This window comes from Chelonoidis abingdonii, chromosome 3 (genome assembly GCF_003597395.2).
Source record: "Chelonoidis abingdonii isolate Lonesome George chromosome 3, CheloAbing_2.0, whole genome shotgun sequence".
Taxonomy (NCBI): domain Eukaryota; kingdom Metazoa; phylum Chordata; order Testudines; family Testudinidae; genus Chelonoidis; species Chelonoidis abingdonii.
In genome coordinates, this window is record NC_133771.1 from 2,946,488 (window position 1) to 2,961,706 (window position 15,219).

Sequence of the window (15,219 nt, forward strand, 5' to 3'; positions counted from 1 at the left end):
ACCTCTTAGTGGATAATCAAGCCCTGCAGGCCCAAGTTGCGCAGCTGACTGGGGAAAACCAGCAGCTACAAGAGCACGTGAGGCAGCTGAATGCCAAGAACACCATGCTACAAGCACCGCCTCCTGCAATAACCGTGAGGTTTGATGGGAACTACCGGTGGTTCCAGGGCTTTGTGAACCAATGCTGGCTTCTGTTCCTGATGCGCCCCAGAATCTATGCCTCTGACCAGTCCAAGGCGCCCTTGATAATCAGCCTGCAGACAGGAGGTGGGTTAGACTGGACTTCCCCCTCCTGGAAGGTCACAGTCCAGTGCTGTTGAGCTGGGATGCCTTTCTCCAGTCTATATCAGCCATCCTCAGTGTGTCTCACTGAGCTTGAAAAGGCGAGATTGCCCTGAGGAGAATCTGACTGGGGCCAGGCACAGATGCCTCATATGTGCCATGCTTCCGGTACCTCACAGCAGATACTGAGTGGAATGAAGCAGTGCAATTGTACCAGTTCTGGGTAGGGCTTGCAGGAAGAGGTCAAAGATGGAGTTGCCCACCCAGAGATGCTAATGGGCTGAACTGCGCTTGTGGACCTTGTCATCTGCATAGACCATCAGCTGCAAGAACGAAGAGAGGAGAAAAGAGGTCCCCTGCATTCCCTCTACCCACGCAGTGTGACCTCACCTTCTGTATTACCTACCGAACCCACCCAAACCAATCTGACTCATCAGCGACACATCCCTGAAGAAGAAGAACCTCTGCTTCTACTGCGGTGAACTGGCTATGCCACCTCGACCTGTCCAGTACGAACACTGAGGAGCATGGGGAAACAAGCCAGTTCAAACATGATGGGGGGAACTGGCCTAGTTCTCGAGAGTCCCTGTACCCTAGTCCTCACTGAGACGCAGCTTGAGCACCGTTCAGGGGCTTCCCATTTGCAGGTGTCTATCCAGCTGTGCATCCTGGAGATAGCTCTCTAACATGCCCTCCATCGATTTGGAAGCAGCGGATTTTATGGATACAGATATAACTCAGGCCCTACACACTTCCCTGTGACACAAGGCCAAGTCAGACATGACTGAAACTATTGATGGCTTCCCACTATCTTCAAGTCTGGTTGCGGAGGAGACTGTCTCCCTGGAGATTGTTATTCAGGGACACAGTGAGAATTCCATTTTGTGTGATCCATCCCCCACATTCCCCTGATCCTTGGCATCTCCTAGCTAATTTTTTAATACCCCCTCATTCAGTGGTGAGAATGGAAAGTCACTTTCCTGTCACAATTCTGTTGACAGCATGGCCAGAAACCAGTTTTGGACCCACGCCCCAAAAGGTCCAAGTAGGTTTAGTCGCCTGCATCAAAACCCCTACCGAGGGAACTATGAAACTCTCCCCCCACCTAAGTACTGTGATTTAAAAAAGAAGAATGCAGAAAGCCTCCTTCTCCCCCTCATCGGGACTATGACTGCTCCACAGAACTCCAGCCAGGGGTGAAAATACATTTTGGGTGGATCTGTGCAATGTCAGAGCCTGAACTGGCAGCATTGTGAGAATACTTCCAAGAGAACTTGTTCATCCACAGGTCAACCTCACCACATGGTGCCCCGGTTCTTTTTGTAAAAAAGAAAGATGGCAGCCTCTGTCTCTGCATCAATTACCAAGCCCTGAACCAGGTAACAACCTGGAACAGCAACCCACTACCCCAATCCCCGAGCTGCTGGGACCGTGGGCATATTCACAAAACGATGTCCGCGAAGTTTACAATCTTGTCCATATCCAAGACAGGGATGAGTGGAAGACTGCCTTTCAAACCCACTATGACCACTCTGAATATTTTGTAATACCATTTGGATTCACTAATGCCTCAGGGACATTCCAGCATTTCATTAACGATGTGCTACAAGACCTACTGGACCAGTTTGTAGAGATATACTTAAATGATATACTGATCTTCTCAGACAATCTGGACCAACACACCACTCACGTCTTCACAGTACTGGAGAGACTACAGCAACACTGTCTCTATGCTAAATTCAAAAGCTGTGCTTTCAATCAGACCTCGACTGAGTTCCTGGGTTTTATCCTGTCCCTGGAAGGAACCAGTATGGACCTACGCAAGGTCTAGGTTGTCCGTGACTGGGCAGCCTCCCACAAAGTGCACAATCACCAACGTTTTCTTTTGCAAATTTTTCCCGAAGGTTCATCTCAAATTCTTCAAAACAAACTGAGTCCTTCACTTGCCTGTGTTGGATTCAGCAACAAATCAAACCAGTCACCTTTGAGTTCCAGCTCTCTCAATCCCTTAGAGTCTACCCTATATTCTATGTCTCACTCATAAAACCCTACACTGAGAATACATATCCCCACAGAGTCCAATCACTGCCCCCACCAGTGCAAGTACAAGGTGAAGAGGAATACATCATCTTCAAAGTCCTCGATTCCAAGATTGAGCAAGGTAAACTGGGGTACCTGATTGACTGGGAAGGCTATGGGCCAGAGGAATGCACTTGGAAGCTAGTGGAGAATATTCACGCCCCCACGTTGGTTCAGACTTTCCATAGGAGCTACCCCGAAAAACCTGGAACCATGTAACCCAAAGGGTGCCCGTAGGGGCAAGGGTGATGTCATGACCCACACACCTCAAACCTGGTTCCACAGGAGCTGCCATGCTTCAACCCTCCACTCGGCAGCCAAATGGCCCCCTGGTCCTACTTCTGCCAGCAATAGGAACAGGAAGCTGTCCAAACAACTGGGATCCACCCTCCTCTGTGTACCCTGTTTCTCTGCCTCCTGGTCCCCTGGCTTGACTCCCTGGCATCTTGACCTGGCTTGGCTCCTGACCTTTGACATGTGGTTCTGATCTCTGGTTTGTCTCCTGCCTCTGACCCTCTCGTACCCTGATCCAGCTGACTCTCGACTGCTGATTGTGGACACTGGCTCTGACCATGATCCAGCCTTGACAGTGGCAGACCTTCTTCCTTGAGGGAAGGGAATCACCCTCCGTTGGGCCTCTTTTACATGGAGACACAATAATGGGAAGTGGCTCCCATTGTTCTTCTGAGAACAAATTACATTTTGCTGCAAGTGCAACAACACCATTATATGCAGAGATTCAAGGGCCATTGGACAAGGAATTTGGGGCCCATAATTTACAAGTCTTTAGATCTGAATTTCCCCTTGTTTTATACAGGTAAGAGTATATGCCCTGTTCTTTTTATGTTGTGGACCTATATTAAAAGCAGTGTTTAACTGCACAGAACTGAGGAAATCTGTTTTAAAACTATGACACACTGATGTCATCAGGAGGAAAACTTACGGACTCACTCTTGACCTAATTTTTAATTATTTTTTTTAAACACTAATCCAAATCTTGCCCAATGTAATGCCCCATTGGTATCTTGACAGACTCAGAGGATTGCACTTAATTTGCAAGCAACAGACTTCTGTGCCACAATTTTTTAAAAGTGAGGCTCCGAAACCTTTATTTAGCCACTTAAGTATCAAGCTGAATTTTCAAAAGTAAAAATCTTGGCCTAGCAATCTTTCATCTTTAATACAAAAGTGTGGTCCATAGAAATGACAGGCCCCAGTATGCTTCATATTGATCTAAATAGCATGCTGGGACATGTAGTCTTTATGGGCTGGGGGGGGGGGAAGGCAGGGGAGGATTTGAAACCTCTGCTTTAAATTGTTACAGATGTGGGAAAATACAGTCAGTGTCCTATACAAGAAGAATTCACACACTGCCACATAACTCAGAGGGAGAGAAACATAAAGGCCATGTGTAACAGGGTGCTGGCCAGGAGGTCCTGAGCCAGGCCCCTGTTAGCCCAGCTCCAGTTAAGAAGTATTAATTGGGGCTGGCTGGGTTTGCCACGCCTGACTGGTGGAACAGAAGCACCCACAGGCCTCTCTTATTAGGAAAGAAGTGGGCGGGGAAGCAAAGAAAGGGTGGAGCCACAGGCTATGCATCCCTGCTGGCTGGAGAAGCCAGCTGACCCCAGGTTGCTGGTTTACAAGTCTGTAAATAGAAGGGGGTGGGAGCTGACACTGTAAATAAAAACGCACTAGTGATTGCAGTTAAAGGAAGTCTCTGGCTGATCTGTGCACAGGTGAACGAAGGGCCTTGTTACACCATGGCAGCATGATAAGCTGCTATGAACTGTGAAGTTTTAGCCACAGCTATTTTCCCCCCAGCTAGCTACCAAGAGCTGCCGAAGAGATAGAGAATCCATCCTTTCCCTTAGTAGTTTTTTCCAATAGTTAAATCAGCTTTCATTGTTAAAAATTTGTGGCTTATTTCTAATCTGAATTTGTCTGGTTTTAACTTCCAGCCACTGGTTCTTCTTATGCCTTTCTCCACTAGATTAAAAAGCTCTAGTGCCAGTTATTTTCTCCCTGTGAAGGTAGCATAATGAAGTCTCCTCTTGATGTTCTTTTTGATACACTAAACAAATTGAGCAACTTAAGTCTTTCACTGTAAGGCGCTTTTTCCAGCCCTCAAATTATTTTTGTGGTTCTTTTCTGCATCTTCTCCAATTTTTCAACATCCTCTTTCAAATGTGGACACCAGAAACTGATGTATTATTCCAGTCCTGGTCTCACCAGTGCTGTATACAGAGGTAAAACCTCTCACTCCTACCCACTACTTCCTTACTCATCCACAGATTGCATTAGCCCTTTTTGCCACAGCATCACCTTGGCAACTTATGTTCAGCTGCTTGTCTACTGTGACCCCGAAATCCTTTTCAGAATCATTGCTTTTCAGGATACAGTCCCCCATTCTGTGCGCATTACCTGCATGCTTCGTTCCTAGGTACACAACTTTGAATTTGGCTGTATTTAAGGCATTTTGTTTGAATGGGCCCAGCTTACCAGGTGATCCAGATCACTCTGTATGACTGCCCTGTCCTATTACTACTCCACAACTTTCTGTAATCTGCAAATTTTATTAACTATGATCTTATATTTATCCCAAATCATTAATAAAAATGCTGAATAGCACTGGATCCCGTACTGATCCCTACGGAACCCCATTAGAAATAGTCAGTCAGATGCCTTATATTATATCTGCAGTAATCTCTATTAACTAAATTTATAATCTCATCAAAATATGAAATCAGGCTTCCTAGGCAGGACCTACTTTCCATAAACCCATGTTGACTGACATTAATTATATTCCCCACCCTTCATTTTTTTTATTGATTGAATCCCATATCAGCTTTTCTATTAATTTGCATGGGATTGATGTCAGGTTAACCATTCTGTAATTACATGGGTCACCCCGTTTGCGAATACTGGCACAACACTCTTACTCTTCCAGTCTCCTGGAATCTTCCCAGGATTCAATATTTATTAAAAATTAACATCAGTGAGACAGAGATCTCCTCAACCACCAGTTTTTGAATCCTGGGTGCAAGTTATCTGGGCTTATCCCTAGTAGTGCTGACATTCTTCTGAGCTGTGAATGGACTGAGCAGCATTTCATCATCCTCATGTGACAGGAATATCATATCCTGTGTCTTTCAAATACAGAACAGAAGTATTTACTGAACATCTCATCTCTGCCTTTTCTACATGAACAATTTTACCATCCCCATCTACTAACGGGCCTATGCCAATTAGACTTTTGTTCCTAACATACATGAAAAACTCCTACTTGTTCTCCTTGAACTCTTTTTAAACAACATTCAATTACTGTTTATATTTTTCCTCCTCATCAATTTCAATCATAATTTCCCTCAGCTTTGGGAAATATGCCAATATATTACTGGTTGTGATTCTCCTCTGTCCCTATGTAACCACCTATTCATCTTTATCTAGCATGGAATATTTTTTGTGTTAGAAAAGTATACTTTTTTAGACAAGCCAGTGATGTTTTACCGGTGGTTGTATGTGACCTCCAGTATACAATTCTTCTTGCCACACAATATGTGCTTAAGGAATGTAATTTCCCCTCCTTCTTTCTGGCCCCAAGTTCTTTACTAATATTCAATCAGCTGAACTTACTCTTCAGTTTGCTACAGAAAGCTAGAAGACCATCTGATCGATACAAGGAAATTCTTAAAGAAGTGCCAGTGTAGACAAAATGATAAGGACTTTCCCTATCTGCACACTGCTGATTAGGCAGGGTCAGCTAAGGACACCAGAAATCTCAGACAAACTACAAAATAAAACCACCTCCCATTGCATCAGCTGTTAAGAGACATTGTGAAATTTGGGTAGTCTCACACTGGAGTCAATTAGTCTTTATTTCCTTAACTCAGTTTGCAAAAATCATTTTTTTTAATACTTTATGGGCTTGATTCTGATCCTATTAACTGAAGTTTTGCCACTGACCTATATGGAAACAGAACTTGGTTCTGTGTGGTTTTTTTTTCAGCCAAGTTCAATTCAGCCTGTTTAAAAAAAAAAAAAAATTAAGTCAACAAGCCTATGCCAGTAATCCAGTGCTCACAAATGACCCTGGAATGACAAAGCAGGATGCGCACACAGCCTAGTAACACTGAGCACTCATAACGCACTGTTCACAAGTAACCCTACAACAACAAAGACGTATGTGAAATGGTGGATAAGGCATTTGGCACTGAAATATTTCAATTTCAAGCTTCCAGGATAACGTGAAATAATCCGAAGTGACTTGGCAACACCCTTTTACAAACACTGGGTTGTGTCCAGAAAAGCTGTATTTTTATTGTTAACTCCAAAAAGGAAAAAGTTTGGCAGCTGTTCCATTTCACAGCCAAAGAGAAAGGCATCGAGCTGGTCTTACCTCTTACTACAATAGCAGAAACTACAAGCAAGCCCTCCAAAAACCAACCACCTAGCTCCTTACAAAGGACAGTTTGTTAGCAGCTGCCTAATCAAGTAACTTCATCTTACCTTGGAGAGGAATTTCGTAAGGCTGCTCTCTCAACATTGTTTCTCGTTGTGAAGATTTGCAATCAATGTTCCAGGCTTCCGCCCACCCTCAGCTAAGATGCATGGATTCTAATTGCAATGTACAAGGTTTGTTTTTAAATTTTTTCCCCTATGCTCCTGATTGGCTCAGGGTAATGCCCATGTGGGTCTACAAATGCTGGGTTTCTATCCATTTTAAAATCAAAGTGTCAGTTTTGCTGCTATCAGAGCTCTTTATTTTTGTACATATAAGGAAGTGGCTGTTGATGTTATCTGAATGTGTTTCCTGTTTTACATGTATATGAGCAAAAATGATGTCACATTAAACTACACTGCAAAGTTCCACAGAGCTCAGCTCAAAAGCCTCTAAGCAAGAGGAGGGGGAGAGAACACAGCTCATCTGTTCACCCTCTAACCCAGTTTTCAGTCACTTCACTGAGCCCTGTTGGAGTTCTGCGTTCTCCCCTTGCAGCTCCGTTTTTGCATGCTGCACCAATATTGCTTGCTATTGCAATTCACAGCCCAGTTCAAATTACACAGGACTCAGTTTATAGAATATAAACCTCAAAGGTCTCTTAAATGATAGACAGATGTAAAAATGATCAGTGGTTACCTGGATATTTTACAACTGTAGGTCCCTTCTCAGCTGCAGGCTGCATTTTGACTACATCTGAATTACAAGAATTGGAATTTTAAGAGGGAGAGTGGACAAGTTACAGGCTCGATGCAGGAAGTCAGACTGTGATCAAAATGGTCCATTTTGGCCTCATAATCTATAGCAGGATGTGAGACTTAATTCATTTGTTTTTAAAGCACCAAGAGACCCTTAGAAAAAAGGTACTTAACGGACCAAATATGAATATTATCTTGTGAGAGAAAAAAAACACCCATTCTCTCTCTGAAATCTAAAAGGAAAACAGTGCCATACTGTCTTGATCAGACGTAGCCATGTGGCTTCTGTGGTGGCCTACGGATCTGACCGTAGATAGATTTTTTTCCTCTTCACTGCAGCCTGAAGCCATATAAAACTCAGGTCCCCCCGATCTCCTCTTGTTTTTTGGTTGCTTACCTTTGCATTGAACACCAATGCACAAATTTGAACTTTGCTTGAAAATTAGCTAAAGGGGCCAAATTTCAAGCAAGACATACAGCATTTGGCAAACTCTCAGTGAAATAAGATTGTGCCTGTGCTGAAATGCAAAAATGCTTATGTGGACGTAAGTGAAAAAGGGCCTTTTGCAAACCCTCTGCATAGGGTTGAATTCAGACTAAATAAATGTGCCCTTCATTGCGACTTTCTCACATTGCTGTTTCAGTGATAAGCTGTAGGAAGTCATCCACCACAGCAGGGGTTTTCCCTATCTAGTTTTCGCTTTGCTAGTGATTTCTTTAGTTTTTGGTTTACAGTCTAAAGAGCACGTTTCCTCCCTTTATTATTCTCCCTTTATTGCTTCTCACTTTGTTACCATCCACCCCTTATGGTGGCAACAATAAAAGAACCACCATGTGGATGGAAAGAATAAAAGAATCACCACTGAACTTGGCTTGTCACTCTTGGCCAGAAATGTCTCTCTAACTATACAAGCTCGTTGGGGACTCTCCAGACACTGAAGGGGTCACTCACGTATTGATGACACTTTTAGTTAAAAAAACAAGACAGCCCTGAAAGATTCCCTGCGATACTTCTCACCCTAGAATGCATTCTTTGGAGTCCAGTCAAATAACAGCTGCCTTCAGTGTGGGTGCCTGTTCAGATGGGTTACTCTCAAGCATGTCTGCTTACAGTTGCTTACATGTTTTCAGTAGCGGAGGTGCTCCAGGACGCACCTGCAGTCTCTGAGAGGAGAGAACTGTCTCCTCTTTTTGTTACACTGACTTTGCATAGAAATTTAAAATCAAAGAGCTAAAGCCATTGTGATCTTGTGAAATAACTGGGCATACTCAGAGTATTTGATCAGATAAACTATGTCAGTCTGCTGAGGTTCATGCTGAATAGACAGTGTCATAGCAACTGGGATTTTGTGTTATAAGATTTCACAACAATTCTATGGCTATTCAGTATGTCTGATGGGTACTTTTAGAAATTCATGAGGAAGTTCATGCATGTAAGTTACTGCTGGACAAGGAAATTATATATAGAAAAGGAAAAGATGTACTGGGCTCACCTTCCACAAAAGACAAGTTTTGGTGGTATTTCCCAAGCTAGAGACAGGATAAGACTAAGGAACTAGTACTAGGGAACAGAGGTATGCCATTCTGTCTCGTGTTGCTAGCAAGGTAAATGGTCCAGGTTAGTGTGCATTGATGCAGAAGAACAGTTTAGTATCTCCCAAGGTTGCCACAGAAAACTAAGGAATTCAAAGTATGGTGGTTAAAGATGTCATTTTTAAATAGTCACCTAGCTGTTTTCCTCCCCAAGGAATGTGTTTGATATTTGATGCAGCTATGAGCTATCCAGTGAACACAACAGAGGTTTGAGAGCCAGGACACCTGGCTTCTCTCCCCAGCTTGGTCTCTGGTTGCTGTGAGACACCGGGTATGTCATTTAAATTTTTCTGCAGTGCCTTATTTTCATTCCTGGCAAAATTAAGATACTTTCCTCATCAAGCATTTGGGAGGCTAAATTAACATTATTAAAGGGCTCAAAAATCTTTGGATGAAAAGTTTTCAATTCCTAGTGTAAGCAGGGTCTGAATGAGCTCTTCCCTGACATCTAGTGATGAGCTAGGGAAGAGGACTTCAGGAGCCAACCTTGTTTGCACAGACACACCCACTCTACCTAGGTGCAGAGCATGATGGAGCTGCTTTGCCCAAATGATCACTTTTGGTGGGTGTTGGATTACAAGTCACTTCGTTATTGGGTGCAGGGATAATAAAGGGTTGTTATCCCTGTTGTGTGAATCAGGGCAGTAGAACTGCTCTTGCTAAGCAGAGGGTAGGGGTGCCAAAGTCTAGTCGAGATAAGAGAGGGTGGGGACAGATGCTTATACCTGGTCATGTGGACTCTCCATAAGGATCTTAGACAGCATTTGACCTTTCCCTCTCCACTGTGTAATACAAAGCTGATTAAGTTTCAACTGAGACTCTTTCGTTGCAGACCAATAGAGCTGAAATCACCAATAACCAGGTCTAAGCATTAGAGCTGCTTTGGGACAATGTCTCTGATGAAAGAAACTGTCCAGCCTGCACTAGCCGTGAGGCTTCCCTACTAACAGCTGAAATCACCGAGAGCCGTGTTAAGTGGTGGGACATCAAGACATCTCAGAGGGTGCGGAGCGGTGAGCAGCTGGCAGAGCAGCTGATGCCAGAGTGAGTGCCTGGACAGAGGAGTGAACAAGGTGCTTTCCTCTTATGGTAGGGTGGGAGGTGAACTTGCACATGAACTCTAGGCCTGCAATTGGGAGTAGGGTGCACTGGAGGAAGAAGGGAAAGGCATATTAAAGGAACTCTTGGTTGCTGGATTTAAGAACCTGAGGCAAAAGACACTGCCCAACGTACTCTGGGGTGGGTGTTTTACTTATGGTTTGATGTTTATGAATCCTGCTTGTGAAGTTTTCCCAAGTTAATGCCAAGATACTTTCCTCCTTTTTATTAAAAGTTTCTTTTCTACACTTAGACTCTGTCCTTGCAAGAGGGGAAGTATTGCCTCTTAGAGGCACCCAGAAGCTGGTGTGTAATTTTCCCAGGTTACTGGGTAATGACTCAAACCGGTTGTGTGTTGTATTTTTGAGAAAACCCCTACATATTAAAGCGAGCCCTTGTTGTGTATGACTCCACCTGGCAGAAGGACTACACTAGTATTTGGGAGCGATCACCTTCTCTAGTCTATCCTCCTTTTTATCAGAGAAGCATCAATTTATTTAGTTTGAAACCATTCTTGTCTCATTTGTTAAACACGGGCAATGTGCTCTGCACAGTGTAGACAGATGCTGCCCCAAAGGGTTTGCAATCTAAGAAAGCCCATAGGGACAAGGTTTTTCTGTAATTTTAATAGTTCACTTCTTGCCTGCATCCTTAAGGAGAGACAAGGGGGCAGAGAGTGGCAGCACTGGAAACTGGGATGACAAAGAGCATTTCATGTGCAACTGGAGCTGGGGGTAAAGGAACAGAGGTGAGAATGGAAAAATGAGACAAATGGGGTCTTGAAATTGGTATCATTGGCAGAACTACATAACAAAAAGACAAGAGTGGAGATGCAGACCAAGTTCAAGTTGTGCAAAGCCTTGAAGGCAAGGGCAAAGTTTAAAACAAAGTGCAATAAAAAACAGGGACCCATGTGATCATATCAATGGCCAAGCTGATATGAGTGTCAAGTTTAGCCTTGAAGCAAAACTTCCCTTGTTCTCTCTTATCTTTCCTATTGCACTCTCCATTGGTCTCATGCCACTAACAGATGAAAATAAAAACAACATTTAATATCCAGGAAACTGGTGTAAAAATATAATCCAGGCTGAAAGTGCAAGCAGCATTTTTTCTCCTGATCAGACAGACCTTACTTCCTATTGAGCACTGTAATGTCAGCAGTCTGAAACTGGGAGCGCTGAAGTGAGTGAATCTATCACCCGCAAAACCTCTCGCCAATAGAATTATGGCATCTTTAGATCAGAAAATGTGGCAATCACAGTGCCAATGCCCTGTAGAGGTGGCATGAGAGAAACTCACCACATATTACTACAGCAACATAGAAAAGCACATTTTACTTTTAGCTTTGTTTGTTTGCTCTGCTTAAAAATAACTAGAAAGACATTAAACTGTAATAAATTTCTTCAGTGTTTTAGCTACAGATTAGCTCTGGAATTAATGACTCCTATACGCTCTGGCTTACATACTCTACTATTTAGTACAAAATCGTAAGTTGAAATAGAGCAGATCTTTAGGAAGAAACATCCAATTTTGATCAGTGCTCAAGATGGTCAAATGAAGTTTCCAGATTTCAGAGTTTCGATACAGCAATTCCAGCTCTGCCTGGTAACTATGTGAGGCACACTGGCAGGAGTCCTCTAGATTGAGGTGGCCAAAGTGTATGGATCACAGAGCACTACCATGTAGATTATGGGCCCCTTCATCTTTACAAATGAGTTAGTCTACAGTGATGAAAGGTCTCAGTGTACAGTCTGTCGCATCTTATGTGCATTTAACACGCACTATTTCAGCTTTACACGGTCGACAAAAACAAAACAAGAAAAAAATAATGTCGATACTGTACCTGTAGCGAGGGCGATTCCACCTGCCATTACACTCAATGTAATTTTGACTAGACACGATTTTCACTTTACATGCTGACTGCGGAACGTAACCCCAGCGTAAGATGCGACACACCTGTACATTACTCCAGCTTAGTCTGACCAACTACCTGTAGGTACAGCTCTGTATTTATAGACTCCAAGGCCAGAAGGGAGCATTGTGAGCATCTAGTCTGATGTCTTATATAACACAGGCCAGAGAAGTTACCCCGAATAATTTTTAGAGCAGATCTTTTAGAAAAGCATCCGATCTTGATTTAGAAATGGTCAGTGATGAGGAATTCACCACAACCTTTGGTAAATTGTTCCAATGGTTAATCACCCTCACTGTCAAAAATTCAACTTCCAGCCATTGGCTAGTGTTAGACCTTCCTCTGCTAGACTGAAGAGCCAATCATCAAATATTTGTTCCCCATGTACATACTTTTTAACTGGGATCAAGTCACCCCTTTACTATCTCTTTCATAATGTAAACAGACAGAGTGCCTTGAGTCTATCACTGGAAGGAAGATCTTCTAAATCTTTAATGAGGCTCATAGCTCTTCTCTGACCCCTCTCCAATTTATCAACATCCTTCTGGACCTGTGGCCACCAGAACTGGACACACTATTTCAGCAGCAGTCACACCAGTGCTAAATATAGAGGTGAAATAATCTCTTTACTCCTACTCAAGATTCCCCTGTTTATGCATCCCAGGATCACATTAACTTTTTTGGCCAGAGCCGATGAAGTGGGTATTCACCCACGAAAGCTCATGCTCCAATACGTCTGTTAGTCTATAGGTGCCACAGGACTCTGTGCTGCTTTTATGATGCATAGAGTTGTTTGGTTTGAACCAACAACCATGATTTGAGGACTTTAATGAGTCAGATACAGGTTTGAAACAGGAGTGGGTGGGTGAGATTCTGTGGCCTGCATTGTGCAAGAGGTCAGACTAGATAATCATAATGGTCTCTTCTGACCTTAAAGTCTATGATTCTACGTACAAGGAGAGAGACGGCACCTTGCTACGTAGAGGGGTTGCACTTCAATACGTCAGGAGTGATGTGTAACTTGTTTGTACCTGTGTATAAGAATGCACCCTGGGGCGGTGTCTTTGTCTGGCCTAGGAGGCACTGGAGAGTTCCGCCACTGACTGTGCCAGTCCATTGCCAGGGGGCGCATATTTGTAGTATGTCCTGTAGAGTCTGCTGGAAACTATTAGGGTGTTTCGTTTGACAATAAACCTGGCCGGGTGCCTTCATACCTTATCGGAGTCTGTGGTCATTGGGGGCTCACTCAAGATCTGCTGTGTCAGCAATCTGCAGAGCCAGGGCATCACACAGAGGGAACACACGTACGCAGCTGACCGTTATCAACATTGAACAGAGCAGAGCACGCTGGTGGCATCTGACAACGACAGTTCTCAAGTTAATCTCAAGTTCTCCGCTAATTTTCATAAATTCTAGTTTTTAATCTAAATGTTATGTGGTAATAAGTCAAACCAACATACTTCCAGAAATCAAACCAATATACTTTCAGAAGTCTAAGTATATTATGTTAACACTATTACCTTTATCAACCAAACTCATCATCTTATCAAACAACAATATCAAATTAATCTGGCATGATCTATTTTCCATAAACCCATGTCGATTTGCATTAATTATATTACTCTTCTTTAAGGCCTCGACAAGTTGTCAATTTAACCGTCAATTGAGCAACTCCCAATTTCTGGTGCATCTAACAGTCACCAACTTAGTCTGATTAATCTGGTAACAGCCAGTGCAGATCAGCTGGAGTCACCAGCCTTGCTGTTCCTGACAAGCATAGAGACATTCAGACTGAAGACCTAAGAAACATCAAGCTGTTGGTCCTGTAGTGGATGCTTAGTTTGGTTTGACTCCTCTATGCCCACACACCCACACCCTAAAGCCAGACCAACACTGACATCAGCTAAGCTCCTCAAGGCCATCATTTTAGCTACAGTACCACAATGGGAATGAAATCTGATTGCTTGTTTTGGGTCACATTTTCACCCTTGACTAATTTGCTATTTTGGTTTGACCTATAGTAACTTGTTATTTACTGAGCTACTTAAATTGCACTCAGGTTCATTACTTGTGCATACGTTTTAGGGTTAGTTAACATAAGAACGGCCATACTGGGTCAGATCAAAGGTCGATTTAGTCCAGTATCCTGTCTTCCGATAGTGGCCAATGCCAGATGCCCCAGAGGGAATGAATAGACAGGCAAACAGAGGCTGGGGCACCATCCTTGTCCATCCTGGCTAACAGCCATTGATGGACCTGTCCTCCAGGAACTTATCTAGTTCTTTTTTGAAATCTAGTCTTGGCCTTCACAACATCCTCTAGCAAGGAGTTCTACAGCCTGACTGTGCGTTGTGTGAAAAAACACTTTGTTGGTTTTAAACCTGCTACCTATTAATTTCATTGGGTGACCCCTAGTTCTTGTGTTATGAGAAGGAATAAATAACACTTCCTTATTTATTTTCTCCACATCAGTCATGATTTTACAGACCTCTATCATATCCCCCCCTTAGTCGTCTCTTCCTAGCTGAAAAGTCCCAGATTTATTAATCTCTCCTCGTATGACAGCCATTCTAGACTCCTAATAATTTTTGTTGCCCTTTTCTGAACCTTTTCCAATTCCAATAGATCTTTTTTGAGATGGGGCAACCACATCTGCACACAGTATTCAAGATGTGGGCATACCATGGATTTATAAAGAGGCAATATATGATGATATTTTCTGTCTTAGTTGCTGGGTAGAATTCCTTTGTACTTAATGGAAATTACATCTGGGCAAGAAATAATGCATTCAGTATTAGGAAACTAAATTTATTAAAAAGCAGAACTTCTATTAAAGGTGAATACCAGTATTTTTATTAAGACAACAGAAATTATCAACAGAGCAATCTTTTGGAATTAAAGGACAAATATCAGTCAATCATTACAATAATAAGCTCTTTTTTGTTCAAAGAGCTTTATGAGCCAGGGCAAATTTGCACCCTCAATTATGTCTGTGCAACTCTTCTGCCCCTACTGGGGCTGAATGAATTTACCAACCAGAGTTTGAAACATTATTT

The 15,219-nt window shown here is 43.0% G+C and overlaps 1 protein-coding gene across 7 annotated transcripts in view; it reads right to left on the reverse strand.

Moving 5' to 3' along the window:
- Nucleotides 1–15,219, reverse strand: part of ASXL2 (ASXL transcriptional regulator 2) — a 228,302-nt gene that overhangs the window by 95,915 nt on the left and 117,168 nt on the right. Inside the window, exon 1 of one of the 7 annotated variants that reach the window (XM_032762365.2) lies at nucleotides 6,871–8,250. The exons of the other annotated variants lie outside the window; for them this stretch is intronic. Within the exon in view, the coding sequence (XP_032618256.1) occupies nucleotides 6,871–6,907 (37 nt within the window). The 5' untranslated portion in view covers nucleotides 6,908–8,250. Of the gene's footprint in view, nucleotides 1–6,870; nucleotides 8,251–15,219 lie in introns of those variants that run through there. 7 annotated transcript variants of the gene reach the window in all.